Below are 16,166 nucleotides of genomic sequence, written 5' to 3'. Positions count from 1 at the left end.
TACAACCAAAGGCATGTGTCCCAGCAGGGGAAGCAGGGTCACATGCGCACTCTCATTGTGCGCAACTCTATGCCACACACCCACCTGCCTTTTCCCATTCTATGCCTCTCTCCTTTCTGATCCCTGTTTTCCCCTCCTCTCCCTCACCCCACAGACTCCAAATGTTGTGCCTGGCAGATTTCTGACCTTTTGTTTTGTATCTCAAAGTTCTCTATTTGGACTGTTCCAGCACCTACCCTATTTTGTTCCAAGAGGTTAGGAACACACTGTGTTATTTGTATGGAAAACAGCGATACTTTGAAATTAAATTTTTCTCACACATGCAGCATGCAATGCCATGCTGATCTGTATTTTACTTGACTTAGAAAAATAAATTTCCAGCCCATACTGCACTTGTGAGCTACATTATTTCTGTTTAGGTGACTTTTTCCATTAAAAATGATTTTTTCAATTTTATGTAGTAGCTAACTTGTTAGTATTTACTGTATTATCTTTCTTCCCTCTCATATTTCAGGCCTACTGAATATTCTAGTCCACTTACTGTTACTTTCAATGTCATGCTTTTTTGTTTCATGTTTATCCATATCTGTGAATCTGTTTCCTTTTCCTGTTTCCATTGTGTGTAGTTTTTTTAGTAACAGCTGTTTTTCATATAATTGCTAGCCTTTTCAATGCAATAATTTGAGTTCTCATACTTTCTTGTGAAAAGAATCTATCTACTTCAAAACCAGTTAAAAATAATACATATAAGCTGTTAGTTAACTTTGCGGTCCTCTCATTTCTGATTTCATTTCTGTTCTGTTTCCAAATTAAATGATGCATATGGTTATACAGCATATAGAGACACTGACACAGCTGAAGTTCAGTATTACCATCAGCCTCATTTGTTTGTTACAGAGAGGTGTTAAAATAAAAAGACAGAATTGGGAACTTAACAATAATCTTAACTGCTTTATACAACATTATTTATTCAAGTAACAATTTTAAATAACAAACAACATGTAATGTATGCATGAAAATGTGCTTTTTATGATACATATTTGTGTTGCTAAAATCTGTGATGCATTATGTATCACTTCTAAAATATTTACATTCTTGGCAAGAATGTGACAAATTAAGGGGCACACGTGTGTCCTATTAGAACATGGAATTCATATTTTTCACTTCTTCAGCATGCTTCTGGACTGTAGCATTGGCTCCATCTTGCAGTTCTCACAAATCCACATATTTAGGAAAGTTCTGTTAGCCCTGTAACAGACACTTGGTTGTTTTCCTGACTGACATTTCAGATGCTTGCCAGGATTTTAGTTGTTCGTAGAAATTCCTATTATTAAACATTTTTATCTGCTTCAGTAAGTCAGTCCCTTTTTTAAAAACCTCCTGCGTATATTATGTTGTGTATTTTTGATGATGAATGTTATAAGTGGTGGGCAGATAAGATTTATTGTCTTCACAGTAAAGACCTGAAAATGATGTAATTGAAATTAAAATTATTTTCAAAGAATTGCTACATTATATGTAGAGAAAAATTATAGTTGAAGTCATTATGGAGCAGTAAGTATACAAAATTATATCATGTCATCTTTGAAAATGAGGCACAGCTCATGCAAAATACATCTTTAAAATCAAACTTTTGTTTCTTTTCCAATGAAGACCTCATCATCAAATGGAATACCACTGAATGTAGTGTGTCTTTCAAATGCTGTTTTGTTTCTACATCATTATTAAGTATCACTGACAGCACCCTTGCGTACCCTTATGCAAGTTTCCTTTAGGAGCTCTTATGTACTTTAAATCGGCTTTTGATAATTTCAGGCCCATTTACACAAAGTATTATTGATTATTATTGCAATAGTTTGTGTCACACAGTGTCAAATGGAAAAGTCAAAAGTTATGATTTCTTTTGTAAAATAATTTTATATTTTCAGAAAGTTAAAGGCTTTTTTTGAGTATGGTCATACCAGAATACTGTGTGGAAAATATCCAGTTGTACTTTCTGTCACTCCCACTTTTTTTAGAGCACTGTCCACATATTTTTTGGCATCTGGTGCCATGAGAGATGGTCTCCGAATTTTGCTCATTTTGGTAGCCACATATCCAGGCGAAACACACTGTATTACTAGACCTTTGTGCCGGTATTCATCTGCAAGGTCTCTCGAGAATTTTTCTGTGTATGCCTGAAATTTTATTACTTAATTCAAGAACTTTAATCTTTCTGTGGGAAGCACAATATATTTTTCATCTCTCTCTCTCTCTCTCTCTCTCTCAACACACACACACACACACACACACACACACACACAAACACACACACACTCACACACACACACACACACAGTTTGCACTGCACCTGTAAAATAAAATACATGACAAAGAACAAACAAAAATAAAATGTATCAAGTCTTATCTTCATTAATTCATCCATGGATGCACACCATTCGAAAGGTTATTTGAAAGGTTAGGTGGAAAATGTTATGGAACCTACACTGAACTGCATAGAAAAGTAACTAGGTATGCTATCAAGTATATTTTTATTCTTTACAGAAAAATTACGCAAAAACACATAAGCAGATCATCATTCATTTCCTCAACAGATACCACCGTATCAAACAGTCTCAAACAAAATGGGAATGATCACTAATCCAGGCAGTTTTCATCAGAGTTTGAGAGTTCCAGTGTCTAGTTTGCTGTACATGGGTGTTTGATAGCCTGATACCTATGTGACCTGCTCCATAGAAGCCCATAGAGCTCACTCTGCTGTATCTGTCTGCAGTTTTCAATGAGAGTTCTTTGAAGCCTGTGATGCAACAAGATGACCACAAACACCCATTGAGTGTGCCCTACACATGTTTTATATATCAATGTTGATTCCACCATGTGAACATGCAATGTTCACAAGACTTCCATGGGGATAATAAGTACATGTGACCAGGCTTTAATGAGCAAGAAATGGAATCCAGAGCCAACACCACATGCATAAGTCTCCAAAAGTGCTCAAAAGATCTTTTAAATGTACCCAATGTGTGCACAATTTTTGGTAATTCAAGTGCTCGGTCACAATGCCATACAAAACACTACAAGAAACATGAGGAAAGTCTTCTCACAAGGAGGAAATCATAAAGCATCTGTTTTCTCTCACCTTATTGTCCACTTCCTGCACCAAACTTTCATTAACGACAGAAGGACATCCACTCTGTTGTTCATCCTGCACATTTGTTCGGCCATCTTTAAATGCTCTCACCCACTTTTTTACCATTCCACCACTCATAATGTTTTCTCCATAAACTGCACAGATCTCACGATGAATACTGATTGTTTTTAGGCCTTTAGCACTAAGAAATCTTATAACAGCCTGTACTTCACAGTCGGCAGGACTCACGATTATCGGAGGCATCTTAAACACTCAGTACACAATGTAAACAAGGAAGAATCAGACTGTAATGGTGTCAGTGCGTAGACAACAGATGTAGGTACCCAGTGCGCATGCGCAGAACACTGGCCGCAGCGCTGCAGCCGCGGCGTGGCAAAACTGTACGTACTTAAAAAACACGCCTTGTACATTTCAGCCTAGGAAAGCTAAGTTGTAAGAAGTTGATACATATTGCAGTTATGCTTTGACAACTGGTATCTTTATGTTATAATAGTGTTGTAATGAGCTTCATTAAAAGTTCCACTGGCAGTTAATCCCATTCTTTAGATGAAGTCTGGAAGAGTGCTTGGTTGATGGGCTGTAATCAGTTTTGTCTGTTCATTGAAAACATAAACTACAGCAGAGCTTCCCCATCTGTAAAGACTTTTTCAAACATATGACCTGATGAAAAATCATCCCTCCACTCTCTCCTTGCTTTTCAAAAGATTTATTAACCCTATGTGTTTGCAAATGTGTCTTTGTAATTTAAAACCTTTTAAAATCAATATTTATGCCCCTTTCTGTTTGATTGAATTGAAATTCCATATGTATGTATGAAACTGTTAACAGTGTAACATTACACTTCCATATGTCATAAATTTAAGATAAAGACTTCAAAATGGTCATGAAACTTTAGTATTTTCTCTCAGATTTTCAGGAAAAATCAATATATATGTGTTTTCAGAGCTATATATCATAAATTTCCAAATAAAGGCTTGGTTTTCCTAACAAATTGAATGACAAATTTTCTTTTTTGAAATTCATGTCTCGTAGTCTCCTCTATCACTTCTAAATGAAATTAGAAATAAATAACTGTTATATATCAAGCTGTTGTATGGAGTATTTCAGTGTCTGTTAAATCTCTTTTTCAAATGATGAAGCAGAATTGTAATTCTAAATTATACGAACACCTTTTGTTCTCCCCTTGCCATGTACCTCACAGTTTGTGAGATCTTGATTTATAGTGTTAAATTCTGGAAGATTGCACTGGCCAGTCCCATAAATAGAAATCTCACTGGTGAGAAAGTCATATGCTACTGCAGCGTAATGCAGATGATCATTATCACCCCTGCTTGCGATAGTCTGAACCAACTGCACTGCACCACATTTCTGTGCCTTTCGGCATTAACAGTATTCCATCACCCACCAAGTAAGATATGGCTTTATACAGTCACATTCAAAATAATAATCTCCCACATCAGGCCACCACCAAACAGATCTCTTTTGACAATATTCCTGTGATTATACTGCCTTCAAATTTCTTTCCACTGTAATGTATGGCAAGACATATTTTCCAAACCAAAGTTGGGTTTATCTGTAAAACTGTACATTTCTTCATGGTCCATATTGATATAACTGATTCCACAGTGAACATGTAGAGGAGAGGATGAGGCGGATGATGGGAATGACACACATCGTCATACACAGCAACTGCTGTCAGCCTCTGATAGATAGATTTCTGGGAAACCACAACTACTGGCACAACTCTAAGCTCTGCATATAATTGTTATAGAGAAACTGGTGGATTTCATCATGCAGACACCAGCCCTTTTGTGCACTGGTTTCTTGGACAACCTTGTATTGCCCTACAGCTAACAATTCCAGTATGATGCAACCCCATCATTAAAGCCTTAAAATGACATTTTCTCACATAACCAATCCTCCTGAGAATGAAGTGTACATCAGAGAATTCTATTCCATTAAACTAGGTCCACGTGACATATTTTTGGAAATGAGTTATAAATTTCACCAAATTTGCTCATAAAAAATGCTAATATGAGACATATTGAGTTATACATTGATTTTTATCTTTCTCTGTTCTCATTCGAACCACACATTACAGCTTTTCTATTTAGGTAATGTAATCCTGATTTGTGAGTAAATCCTGATAGTAATGTGATTGCTCACCCTTCCTCTTTTCTTAATTACATTTAACTTTTGGACACTGGTGTTGCAGTTAACTTGTCCACACCCTAAAAGCTTCAGTTACAAGTTAATTTGAGAAAGATGAGCCTACAAATGAGGATGCAATTCTTGTTTATCTGATCAACCGTAGTGAGCATTGACAGCAGTAGAGAATATCTGAAAAGAGAGTCTGAAGTAGCAAGTTTTATTTACATTTTAATATGTTGCACATCAGTTTAGATGTGGCTAGGTTCTGAGGTTCAGCCTATCACTCAGGCAGTGGTGCTTCTTGTATCTGCAGACCGTAGCAAGTTTCTCTCTGTCACCAGCTTCATCAAGTCTGATGGCGGAACTGCATTTACAGACAATTGCAATTGACACAAAATGTCATCAGCAAAATATAGAGGATATTGCAGCATAATAGGTAGGATAAATAAATATAAATGTAAACTCTGCCCACAGGTCTCAGTGGGCCTGACGGTATCAACTGACCACAGTGTCATCTGTCAATGGCACGACCAGATGTGATATCGAGGGACATCGGTCTGGCTGTTAACAGTTTTCATGACTCGGAGCCACTACTACTCAGTCGAGTGGCTCCTCTATTGACATCACGAAGATGAGTGCACCCTTTCATGTCGTTTCATGAAGCAAAACCCTGTAGTACTGGAAATTGAACAGAGTTCCTCCACATGGCAGTCAGTAGTGCTGACCACTTGACTACAGAGGGGAACAAAATAGGGACAATAGGGTCACCTACAGTGTTAAAGACGAACTTGGTGCAAGATAATTTTGAAATGAATCTGAAGAGTACTCAGTCAGAAGTACCTAAAAATGGTGCTGTTGTTACCATAATAAAGGATGCGATACTTTCTCTGCAAGTGAAAATTTTAGTCGAATGTAGTATGCAGAGATGAACAGATTTTCTGGTAGCAAAATAAATTTTCTAAATAATAAGTAGAAAGTTTGTCCTTAATCTGTATAGTCAGATTTGGAATTTGGAGATCGATCTTGCTGAATGTGAGTCCAGTGCCTTAACTGCTTGTGCAGTACATGTGCTACGGTGACAATGGACAGCAAGGATCATCCTACCACAAGGAAAATGTGTTACATCATCTTCTGTTATCAAGCTGTCAGCACGTCTGACTGCCGCACAGAGGACTCGAGTTTGATTCTTCCCAGTACCGCCACTGATTTTTCCTCGGTCGGAATATGAGGAGAGAATGCACTCTGCTTTGTAAGGCCAATTGATGGGATACTGGAACAAGTAGGAGCTCCGAGTTTGGATAGCCGATGTAGACAGGAGAGGGTCATGCGCTGACTAAGCGCCTCTCCTTAGCACACCCCAATGATTCCATTAGCAGAAGATGACATTCCAGCTAGTCAGCAGTGCATTACTATCAGGGCCTCAGCTTAGATTTAACTATATTTAGTGTGGACAAGCCATTGTGTGGTCTCTATTGATAAACATAATTATTTGCTCAGTTATATCAGAATTTGAGAAGTGGCTGCTGGGCAGTACATAGAGCAGAAAATGTAATGTGTGTTACCAAAAACAGTGAAACACATTACAATAGAAGAAAAAGGAAGGGAAGTTAGCATGTAATGCTTTGTTGACAGGTAGGTTACTAAAGATGGAATGATAACTCAATAGGATGAGTGAAGAGTAGAAAACCAGCTATGACCTGCAACCTTTTCGAAGAAAACATACTGAAATTTATGCTGTGTGGTTTAGTGAATCTTGTGTAGTCATAGGAACAGGCAAGGTCTCACTAAAAATAAATTATTATGTATATAGTTTGGTTTCAGATGAGATTATATTTAATATAGTGGGACACGGTTGGACTGGAGCTTTAAGGCAGAGACTTGACTGTACAATGAAATACATTTTTGTGTCATGTAGTCAATTGGACAGTAGATTTAAAGTAAATCAATACTGTAAAAAATTATTGTGTCAAGGCTATACAGTACCTTAGATGCTGCATATACAGTTAGCAACGGGCTCGGAATAAGTGCTGCTGTTGATGATACATTGATTATCACACCTCTTCCCTTGCTTAGCATGCTAGGAATGACTAGCTGTGTCATTTGAGTTACAGAACCAATATTGCAGTTTATAATATTTAGGAACAGTTTTTCCTTATTTGGCACATCATGCAGGTACTCTGGATAAGAGTAACTCATTCCAACATTGTTGACAAGAACTCCAATATCCAAACTCGATAACTTTTCTGCTATAGGAGAATAGGTAGTATTGTCATATATTGTGAAATCTACTTGTACAAATTCTGTGGAGACTCTATGGATATTTTCTGAAAGAAAAAATAAAAAGGTTTTAATCATTTAATTAATAATAGGTTTCTGGAAATATAATATTAACGTACTAAATATTTTTAACAACTGTGACTTTACATCTCCCTCTTTTTAATTCTGGCCATAAAGACAAAAATGCTGGTAAAAATTATCTGTAGAGATGTTCAGGGAACTATTTTGGTATCCATTTGGAGTAATTTAATGTGAGAGATTTTTTTCAAAAATTATTGTTTCAAGGAGGCAACATTAAACTAAACAAAATTGTGAAGTGTCTTTGCTAGTGTTCCTTGTGTGTCTTTGTCACATTGTTTTTCTCTCCACTTTTGTTCCATGATTTCTTCTCTTTGTATCTCTCCGATTCTTTTTGTATACTGCTCCGCCTTTTTCAGTCCTTCTTGCCAGTATCCATTGCACAATTTATTCTTTGGACCTAAGAAGTTATTGAAGGTATAAAACACTCATATTAAATGAATTTGAAGAGCTACACTATGGACAAGATGTAGGATGTATAATAACTCAACCTGAATCTGAGTATGTACACTTTTTATTTTCACTAATATGGTACAATGAAGTTACATCTTTACACTCAGATGTTGTTAAGTGAGATGACAGTCAAAGATCACTCACACATTGTCTCAGTTGACCACCAGCGAAGTTCTTTGTTGTCATGTAGTTCCCTTACCCCACCTCCCCCCCCCCCTGCCCTGCCCCCCTTGTCCACCCTATAGTGTTTAGCACAGTGAGGGGAGAGTGTGGAGTGCAGGGGCAGTGAGAAAATGTGAAGACGGAGAGGTTGCCAGGGTGCCATGTGGACATGCCAGGCATTCTGTAGCCTGCTGTGGGGTCAACACTGGGAGGCAAAGTACACCGCACAACATTAAGGTGGTAGTTGTGAAGGCACACCAATACCTGATGCATGTGGCCGAAGTTTGAGTGCATGGTGGTGTCAGAAGTTGGAGGGGTGGCAGAAAGTTCACCAGGTGCCAGTGAGGGTGCGTGATTCAGAAGGTGTAGGTGTGAAACCATGATGTTGAAGTTACCATCAATGGAGAAGTGGAAGGTGAGAGCAGTGGTATCGACATCATGTGGTTTGTTAACTGTTTCCCTGAAGTGATGGGCAATAGAGCTGTCTGCAGTCTGGCAGCCAGGATGCTGCCCTTCAATGAGAAGGTCATTGTCAGGCAACTCAATGTTAGGATCCTCCAGGAGAAAGTTGTGGATATCAAGGTGCATTTTGAAGACTGGAGGTATGTCACTGCTGGTGGGAGGGCTGTTTGCCAGAGTAGTGAGGGGAGCTTGCCAGAGAATATTGTTCAGTAAAGCTTCTTGCACGGTCTGTGCCAGTTTAAGATGATTAATGGACCCTTTTGTAGGTTTCCCATGTAATAATATGTCAAAGGTGTGCTCATCCTGTTGAAGCAGCTTGTGGTGACATGAGAATGAGGCTTGCAAGACTAGTTATATTGTGTCACCACACAGCATCGTTACTTCATAGTCAGGAAAACTTTAGGCATTGAGTGCAGAAGATGGGGAGTTATGCAGAGGTGAGTGATGTGTTGTTTTACTTATGATACCAGGCTGGGCAAGTGTGAGGGTATAGTTGAAGGTTATTGGGACACAAAGTCTGCACAGAGGGAGAACATTTTGCTGTACAAAGTTTCAGCGGGTGAAGCTCCAAGGTTGTATTTATGGGCCGTAAGCACTTTCAGAAGTAGCAGCGGTAATGTCTTTGTTCAAAGTCCACTGTGGCACATGAGAGCTGTCTTTAAGGTGTGGTGCCACTGCTCGATGAGCCAGTTACTCTGTAGGTGATAGGTTGTTGTTCTAAAGTGACAGGTGCAGACCATGCTGCACAATTCGAGGAAGAGAGCAGATTCAAACTGCTGACTTTCGTTAGTTATTTTAGACCTGGGACATCTGAAGCATAAAATTCACGTGTCAATAAGGGCTTTGGTGATAGAGTCAGCGGTTGTATCTTTGAGTGGTACAACTTCTAACTGTTGAGTGATGCGGTTGATCTCTGACATGATGTACTGATAGCCCCATCAGAGATGGGTATTGGTCCCACAAGATTGACATGCACGTGCTAAAAACATCCTCTTGGAACTTCAGAGTGACCCAGGGGCAGTTGAGGATGGCATGAAACATTGCTCTTTTAGCACGGGACACAAAAACAGGTCCAAAGCTAACATTCTCCTTCACAATAGGCCATATGAAATGGTCCATCACCAGGCACATAATTGGACTTATGCACAGGTGCACCAAGTTATGTAACTGGTCAAAGATGGCATGGTGGTGGGGAACAAGAGAGCATGATCTTCTTTGTGTAATGTGACAGAGAATCAGGTGGGTTGCACCCAGGATTGGTCGAAGTTCAATCTGTAGGTTCATGGAAGGGTTGTGAGAACAGCATGTATCTACTGGTTTGCTGTTGGTTTTTGGAAAGCTGTTCATAGTCAAAGTGGGATGACATGGTGTTGATGCATGAGAAGTAATCTGCCATGACATTTTCTGTACCTCTGAGATGACAAACATTGGTAGTGAACTGTATAATGTAATCCAAGTGGCAAAACTGTCACGAGGCAAGTGTCCCTTGGGGGGGGGGGGGGGTTTCAGAGAAAGTCAGTGAGCAGACAGTGATCCACACAAATAATCAGAAAGCATCCTTCAATGTATTCCCTGAAGTTATGTATTGATTTGTAAACTGCTAGCAGCTCTTGATCATGCACTGACCACAAACAATGCAAAGGTGGGAGCTTGTGTGATAAAAACCAGGGTGGGTGTTGAACACACCCCAAACCTCTTGCTGCAGACAGTGCTAATTGATGTGTCGGCAGAAGTGCCAACACCGTGTTGTTTGAGGAAGCCGAAATGTACGCTATAAGCTCACGCAGGATGGCGTGAGGTCTGAAACAGGATACTTAATGAATGCTATAAAGAAAAGTATGTAGCTGCTGGAATACTTAACTTTAATCCACAATTGGTGAACATTGGTCTTGTTACTGTACATGCTTCATTAGATACATAGCAAAGGATAAATGGCGCCTTGCTAGGTCGTAGCAATTGACTAAGCTGAAGGCTATGCTAACTATCGTCTCGGCTAATGAGAGCGTAATTCTCAGTGAACCTTTCCTAGCAACGTCGGCTGTACAACTTGGGCGAGTGCTAGTAAGTCTCTCGAGACCTGCCGTGTGGTGGCGCTCGGTCTGCGATCACTGACAGTGGCGACACGCGGGTCCGACGTGTACTAATGGACCGCGGCCGATTTAAAGCTACCACCTAGCAAGTGTGGTGTCTGGCGGTGACACCACACTAATAGCGGAAGTGCTCATGTCCACTGTTATGATGATCTGGAAGTCAGGGAGATGATGTGCCAAATTGATGTATGGACAAGGCAGTCTTTAATGTGTTTGAAAGTAGATTGCATTTATTATGTCCACGTAAGTTTGCATTTGCTAGTAGTGTTCTTGCCAGTAAGAGCTTGAGTGAATGGCATCTGAAAGGAAGCTGCCTGTGGAAGGTACCTACAATAAAAAATTACTGTGACTAAAAATGGATATAGTTGTTGGTAGTCTTGTGATGGCAGTGGTTGTTGAATAGTCTCTATACACTGTGGTGTAGGGTGAATGCCAGAGGTGTTTCCTACATGAACAAAGAAAACAACTTCCTTCTGTCAGAACTGGCATTTTTCTGTATTGATCACAACTCCACTGTCAGTGAGCATATAAAAAACTTGTTTGAGACTTATGTTATGGGAGTCATCATTTGTTGAGAAAATTAGGATGTCGTTGAGATAGGGATAACAAAACAGAAACTTGAATAGTGCACTGTCAATGAAGTGCTGCCAGGTTTTAGCAGTGTTCTTAAGTTGGAACAGCATAAACATAAATTCAAAGAAGTCAAAAGGTGTGATAATAACTGTTTTGTGGATGTTGCCCAGGTGCATAGGGATTTGCAGTTAAGATTTCTTGCAGTCAGTGAAACTAAAAACAGAGGGGTCCACCAAATAATGAGTGAAATCCTGCATGTTCAGAACTGGGTAGCAGTCCAGTATAGTACAAGCATCGAGAACTCTGTAATCACCACACAATCTGACAGACCCATCTTTTTTGGGAACCAGTTTGTTGAGTGAAGCACAGGAACAGTCAGATGGTCTTATGATGCCAATTTGTAGTTCATCTACCACTGCCTTAGTGACCCAGAGTAAATGTGGTGGTAGTCTACACAGTCTATGATGCACAATGGAGGGGGGTATGGGGGGGGGGGGGGGTGCACAAGTTTGTGCACAAGCCAGTCTTGCGAGGAAGAGCACAGACACACATTAGAGAGAGGTGGGAGGGGGCTGAATGAAAAGCACAGTACTGAACTTTGTGTTGGTAGATGAAGATGATGCTCCAGGTGTATCCACAGGTGGCACAAGATCTTCAGGGTCAACTCAATCAGAAAAGCAGAGGTTACGTTGGAATCAGGTGGAGGTGGTTCACATAGCTGGTTGAGATGGAGCACATAGCTGGTAGGGATGGAGCAGTGTCATGTGGAGTTCTTCCATGACTTAATGAATTATTATGTAAGATAGCATTAGTGCTATGTTGCATGTGGATGTTTGCCACATGCATGTCAAAATAGAGCTGTTGTTCCTTCTGAATATGTCTCATAATGTGGAGGCTATTGGGCATTATCAACGGCTAATGGGCATTATCATGAGTGGCGGAAGCTGCTGCATGAAGTGGGTGGTGCCATTATACTGGTCTGCTGAGGGGATATGGCCAGCAATGTCTATTGTAGAGCAGCTGAAACACCACTGGGCAGACTGGGAACCAAGCAGAAGTGTTGGAGGAAGTCTGCATCGAGTGCTGACTCACTCACTTCCCTAACTAAAAATGTCTAGGTGAAAATGTCATCAAAACTGAGGTCCAGTGTACGTGTCTGAGATCCTTACACTCAATAATAGTTGTTTGCAGTTCAGAGCTGGACAGCTGAGCAGACAGGCTTCAGGGATGAAGAAGAGGGCAGCAAAGTACGGGCTTCCAAGCTGGAGTTGACAAGGAAGCAGTGCCACTGATGGGTCCAAGAATGAAGAGTTTGTTATCCTGATGAGAGCAAGGTGGCATCCTTGTTCTGGGTGTCTAGGTGGCTTAGATAACCTGCTAGGTTCAGAGCACCTTCTGCAATCCATACTTCGAGTTTGGTAAGTCACATGGTGGATGACAGTTGTGAGTGGAGTCATCAAATTGTGTACGGTACCGGCAGAAGGAACTCTGCACAGACATGGGTGTGGTGCAGATTGTGAGTGGGCAGGGGTTTGTTGTGATGGTGCATAGGTCATTGGTCTGGTTGGGTGTGGTGACATTAGGTATGGTGGAGGTTGGGCGTGATCAGCTTGGGTGATGATAGGCGGAAGGTCAGTTGTGGTCCTACCATGGTTGCAAGTCATGTTTGACATCATTGTTGTCAGTGTTATTAATACATTGTTGATGCTGAATGATGGAAATATTCTGTCTACTAGTTTGAGCATGCATCAAATGGCTCTTGCTCATGCGTGAACATGGTCAGTTGAATTTCTGGGCAGCTTAATGACCCGCAATGTCCATAATGTATGACAGGGTATGAGGTGTAAATCAATTTGAGTGCTTAACCAAACCCATAGTTGTGACAGAGTCCTGTCCTTTAAATCTTTCCTCTATAGGATATGGTGTAACTGTTCTTCCAGGAAGTGGATGAGTTGGTGAGGGAGTGCCATTTTAGCAAGCTAGTACTTATTACATGAGGGTGGGGCAAGTATGATATCACTTATCATATCCACCTGTCTACCCAGGTGACTAAGCAGTGTGTTGAATTTTGTGCTATCACTGATGGCATCACTCAAAGCAAAAATGTTGTCCATGATGGCAAACCACAGATTTGGTTGATCAGGAAAAAAAGTGGTAGCTTAAAATGCATCTTTAGTCCAGTAGGTTGCCACAGTGACATCCATAGTGGGAGAACAGCAGTGCAATTAGGTTCTGTAAGTGGCATAACTGGATGCACAGAAGACAAGTTGGAAGACAAATGAGCCAGCTGCATGAGTCCTGGAGTGAAAGAATTTGTGCACATTGCACACCCCAGCGAAAATGATCAAATGCAAATTCAACCAACTGGACTGATGTGGCTCGGAAGTAGCCTGGTTCATGAGAGAAGTGGAGTCCATTGTGAAATCACAGAATAGGTTGTCTGACATACTCAATTTTTCAGCACCATTGTTCACTGTCAAAGCACTTTCATGAAGAGTGTCACTATTACTTTTGATAACCTGAGGGGCTTGAAGGGTGCTGGCCATAACCCTGGGTACCATAGCATAAGAGCTGCTGTCCAGATGTGTGAAATGCGCTGTGCAATGGAGGCACAATGGCAGTATTGTAGTTGCACAGTAACCGTACATGTCCCAAACTAAACATGAACATGGTCATCATAGGTCACCAATACAGAGATACACTATGGATGAGATATAGGATGTATAATAACACAACCTGAATCTGAGTAGGCACATGCTTTATTTTCACTAAGGTGGTACAATCACAGTACATATTTCTATTTAGAAGCAGTTAGTGAACTGACAGTCAAAGATCTCTCACACATGGTCTCAGTTGACTGCCAGTGATGTTCTTTGTTGTCACGGAGTTCCCACAAACTTTTGGTAAAAACATTTTGTAGTAACCACAACCAACTGTGGGAACATCTTGGGCTGCGGATCGGAGCCGCCAGGGGGGGAAGCCACCGACGGTGGAGCACGCACCACCAGGTAAACACAAGGACGAGTCGGACGACAGACCAACGACAACCGATAACAATCAACCATGACCGACTATGACCGACACATCAAGGAAGAGATAAACAACGGAGGTTTGTAGAAACCACAACACCAAACACCAACAGTAAATCCACTCAGAACCAGAGCCAGGCAAAAGTCAACAATGAGCAACGACAAGAGCGCAGTACCGCCGAGATAGAAACTCAATTCAGAGTGAGTACCAGACTGACTGGACTAGGGCAGAGCGGGTCCCTATATACGAAACCGGAGGGAGCGGCTATTGGCCGTTGTCTGCACGTGGCGTAGCGGTGGCACCCTCGCTGCGCGGAATAGCCGCCGCGGATGCGGAGCCCTCTATGGGCTGAGCACGTCCATTTGTTCTGGTGCGTGTTCGACTTCTGTGGCGTGAGGTACTAGACATTTACCAAAAGTTCATTTAATATGAGTTTTTATATCTTTAGTAACTTCACAGCTTACAAGTGGATGGAAGAAGAGATGAAACTCTCAGAATTCCACTAAACACCCAATTTAAAAAATCCTACAAAAACAAATAGCTACTAACTACATCTGGGATCATACTTCTAACATAGGTGTTTCATTTTAGGATACCATCCTATACTTACACAATTTGTAACATTAAAATTGTATCATAGTTATATTGTTCACTCTCTGTTTCCTGTTTTATACCCTTTTGTGTGAAAATAAGTAACAATGTACTGAGCAGCTGAGACATATTGCTTTCTCATTCACCTTCATTGTTGACTGTGGATATAACCACTGAATACTAAACACTACCATCAACCACAATCAGCTTCCCAATAACTGAACAGTGATATTGTATCAAATGCATAATTCATATTTATTCATGCTTTGCAGGCACACTAAATGTTGCTGTTTATGGTCTTTTTTCCAAAGCCAGAAGCTTAATGTGCTCACCTGATAGATGAACCGTGTGTGTGTGTGTGTGTGTGTGTGTGTGTGTGTGTGTGTGTGTGTGTGTGTGTGTGTGTGTGTGTGTGTGTGTGTGTGTGCAGCATGTTACTGGTGTTTTAAAAGCAGATTGTGAGAAATAACTGCAATATTATCAACAGAAATGAATTACAAATCTGTAAGTATTTGTTGTGATGAACAAGTTAAGATAATGTGCTACCTAGTATGTTACTCATACATGCCTCATCGACCCATGGAGTGTGAAAGGTGCAGTAGGTACTAAGAAATTCACAGAAATACTAATTATAACTGCAACCCAACAAAAAGGACATCTGCTAATGGTAAGTATCTTAGAATAACTTACGTATCTCTGTTGCAACAGTTATCAACTTTTCACGAGATCGGCTGATAAGCAAAATGTTCAGTCCTTTCTTTGCAAGCTGAAAATATAATAAAATGTTAATAAGAGAAGGATCTGTCAGCTGTCTCTGAGTGTAAAAATAATTTTAATACTTACAGCAAATGCATAAGCTTTCCCAATTCCATCTGTTGCTCCTGTGACAACTGAAAAAGTAAATTGAAACCAGTTTCAGTACTGAAACATGTTAAACTGAATACATTACTTATAGAAAATCTTCACTTTTGTAAATAAATCACTAATGTACAATTATGTTAGTATGGAAGGTGAAATTCCACGTCTTTACTTTTTTCTCCCTATTGTACCCATGATACTTAGAATGTAAGAAGTCTGAATCTGCACTGTACTATCATTCAACAAAACACCTCCTCTCTCTCTCTCTCTCTCTCTCTCTCTCTCTGGAA

The 16,166-nt window shown here is 40.3% G+C and overlaps 1 protein-coding gene across 1 annotated transcript; it reads right to left on the bottom strand.

The window, feature by feature from the left end:
* Positions 1–1,349: 1,349 nt before the first annotated feature.
* Positions 1,350–15,921, bottom strand: LOC126248338 (very-long-chain 3-oxoacyl-CoA reductase-like; the record flags this gene model as incomplete). The annotated part of the gene is made up of 5 exons (XM_049949234.1): positions 1,350–1,463; positions 1,962–2,177; positions 7,286–7,626; positions 15,709–15,784; positions 15,862–15,921. Coding segments are annotated over 5 exons (807 nt in total), but the record flags the coding sequence as incomplete, so codon positions are not given.
* Between the last annotated feature and the right edge of the window lie 245 nt (positions 15,922–16,166).

The sequence above is a fragment of the Schistocerca nitens genome, chromosome 3 (genome assembly GCF_023898315.1).
Source record: "Schistocerca nitens isolate TAMUIC-IGC-003100 chromosome 3, iqSchNite1.1, whole genome shotgun sequence".
Taxonomy (NCBI): domain Eukaryota; kingdom Metazoa; phylum Arthropoda; class Insecta; order Orthoptera; family Acrididae; genus Schistocerca; species Schistocerca nitens.
This window is presented reverse-complemented; position numbering and strand designations above follow the sequence as displayed.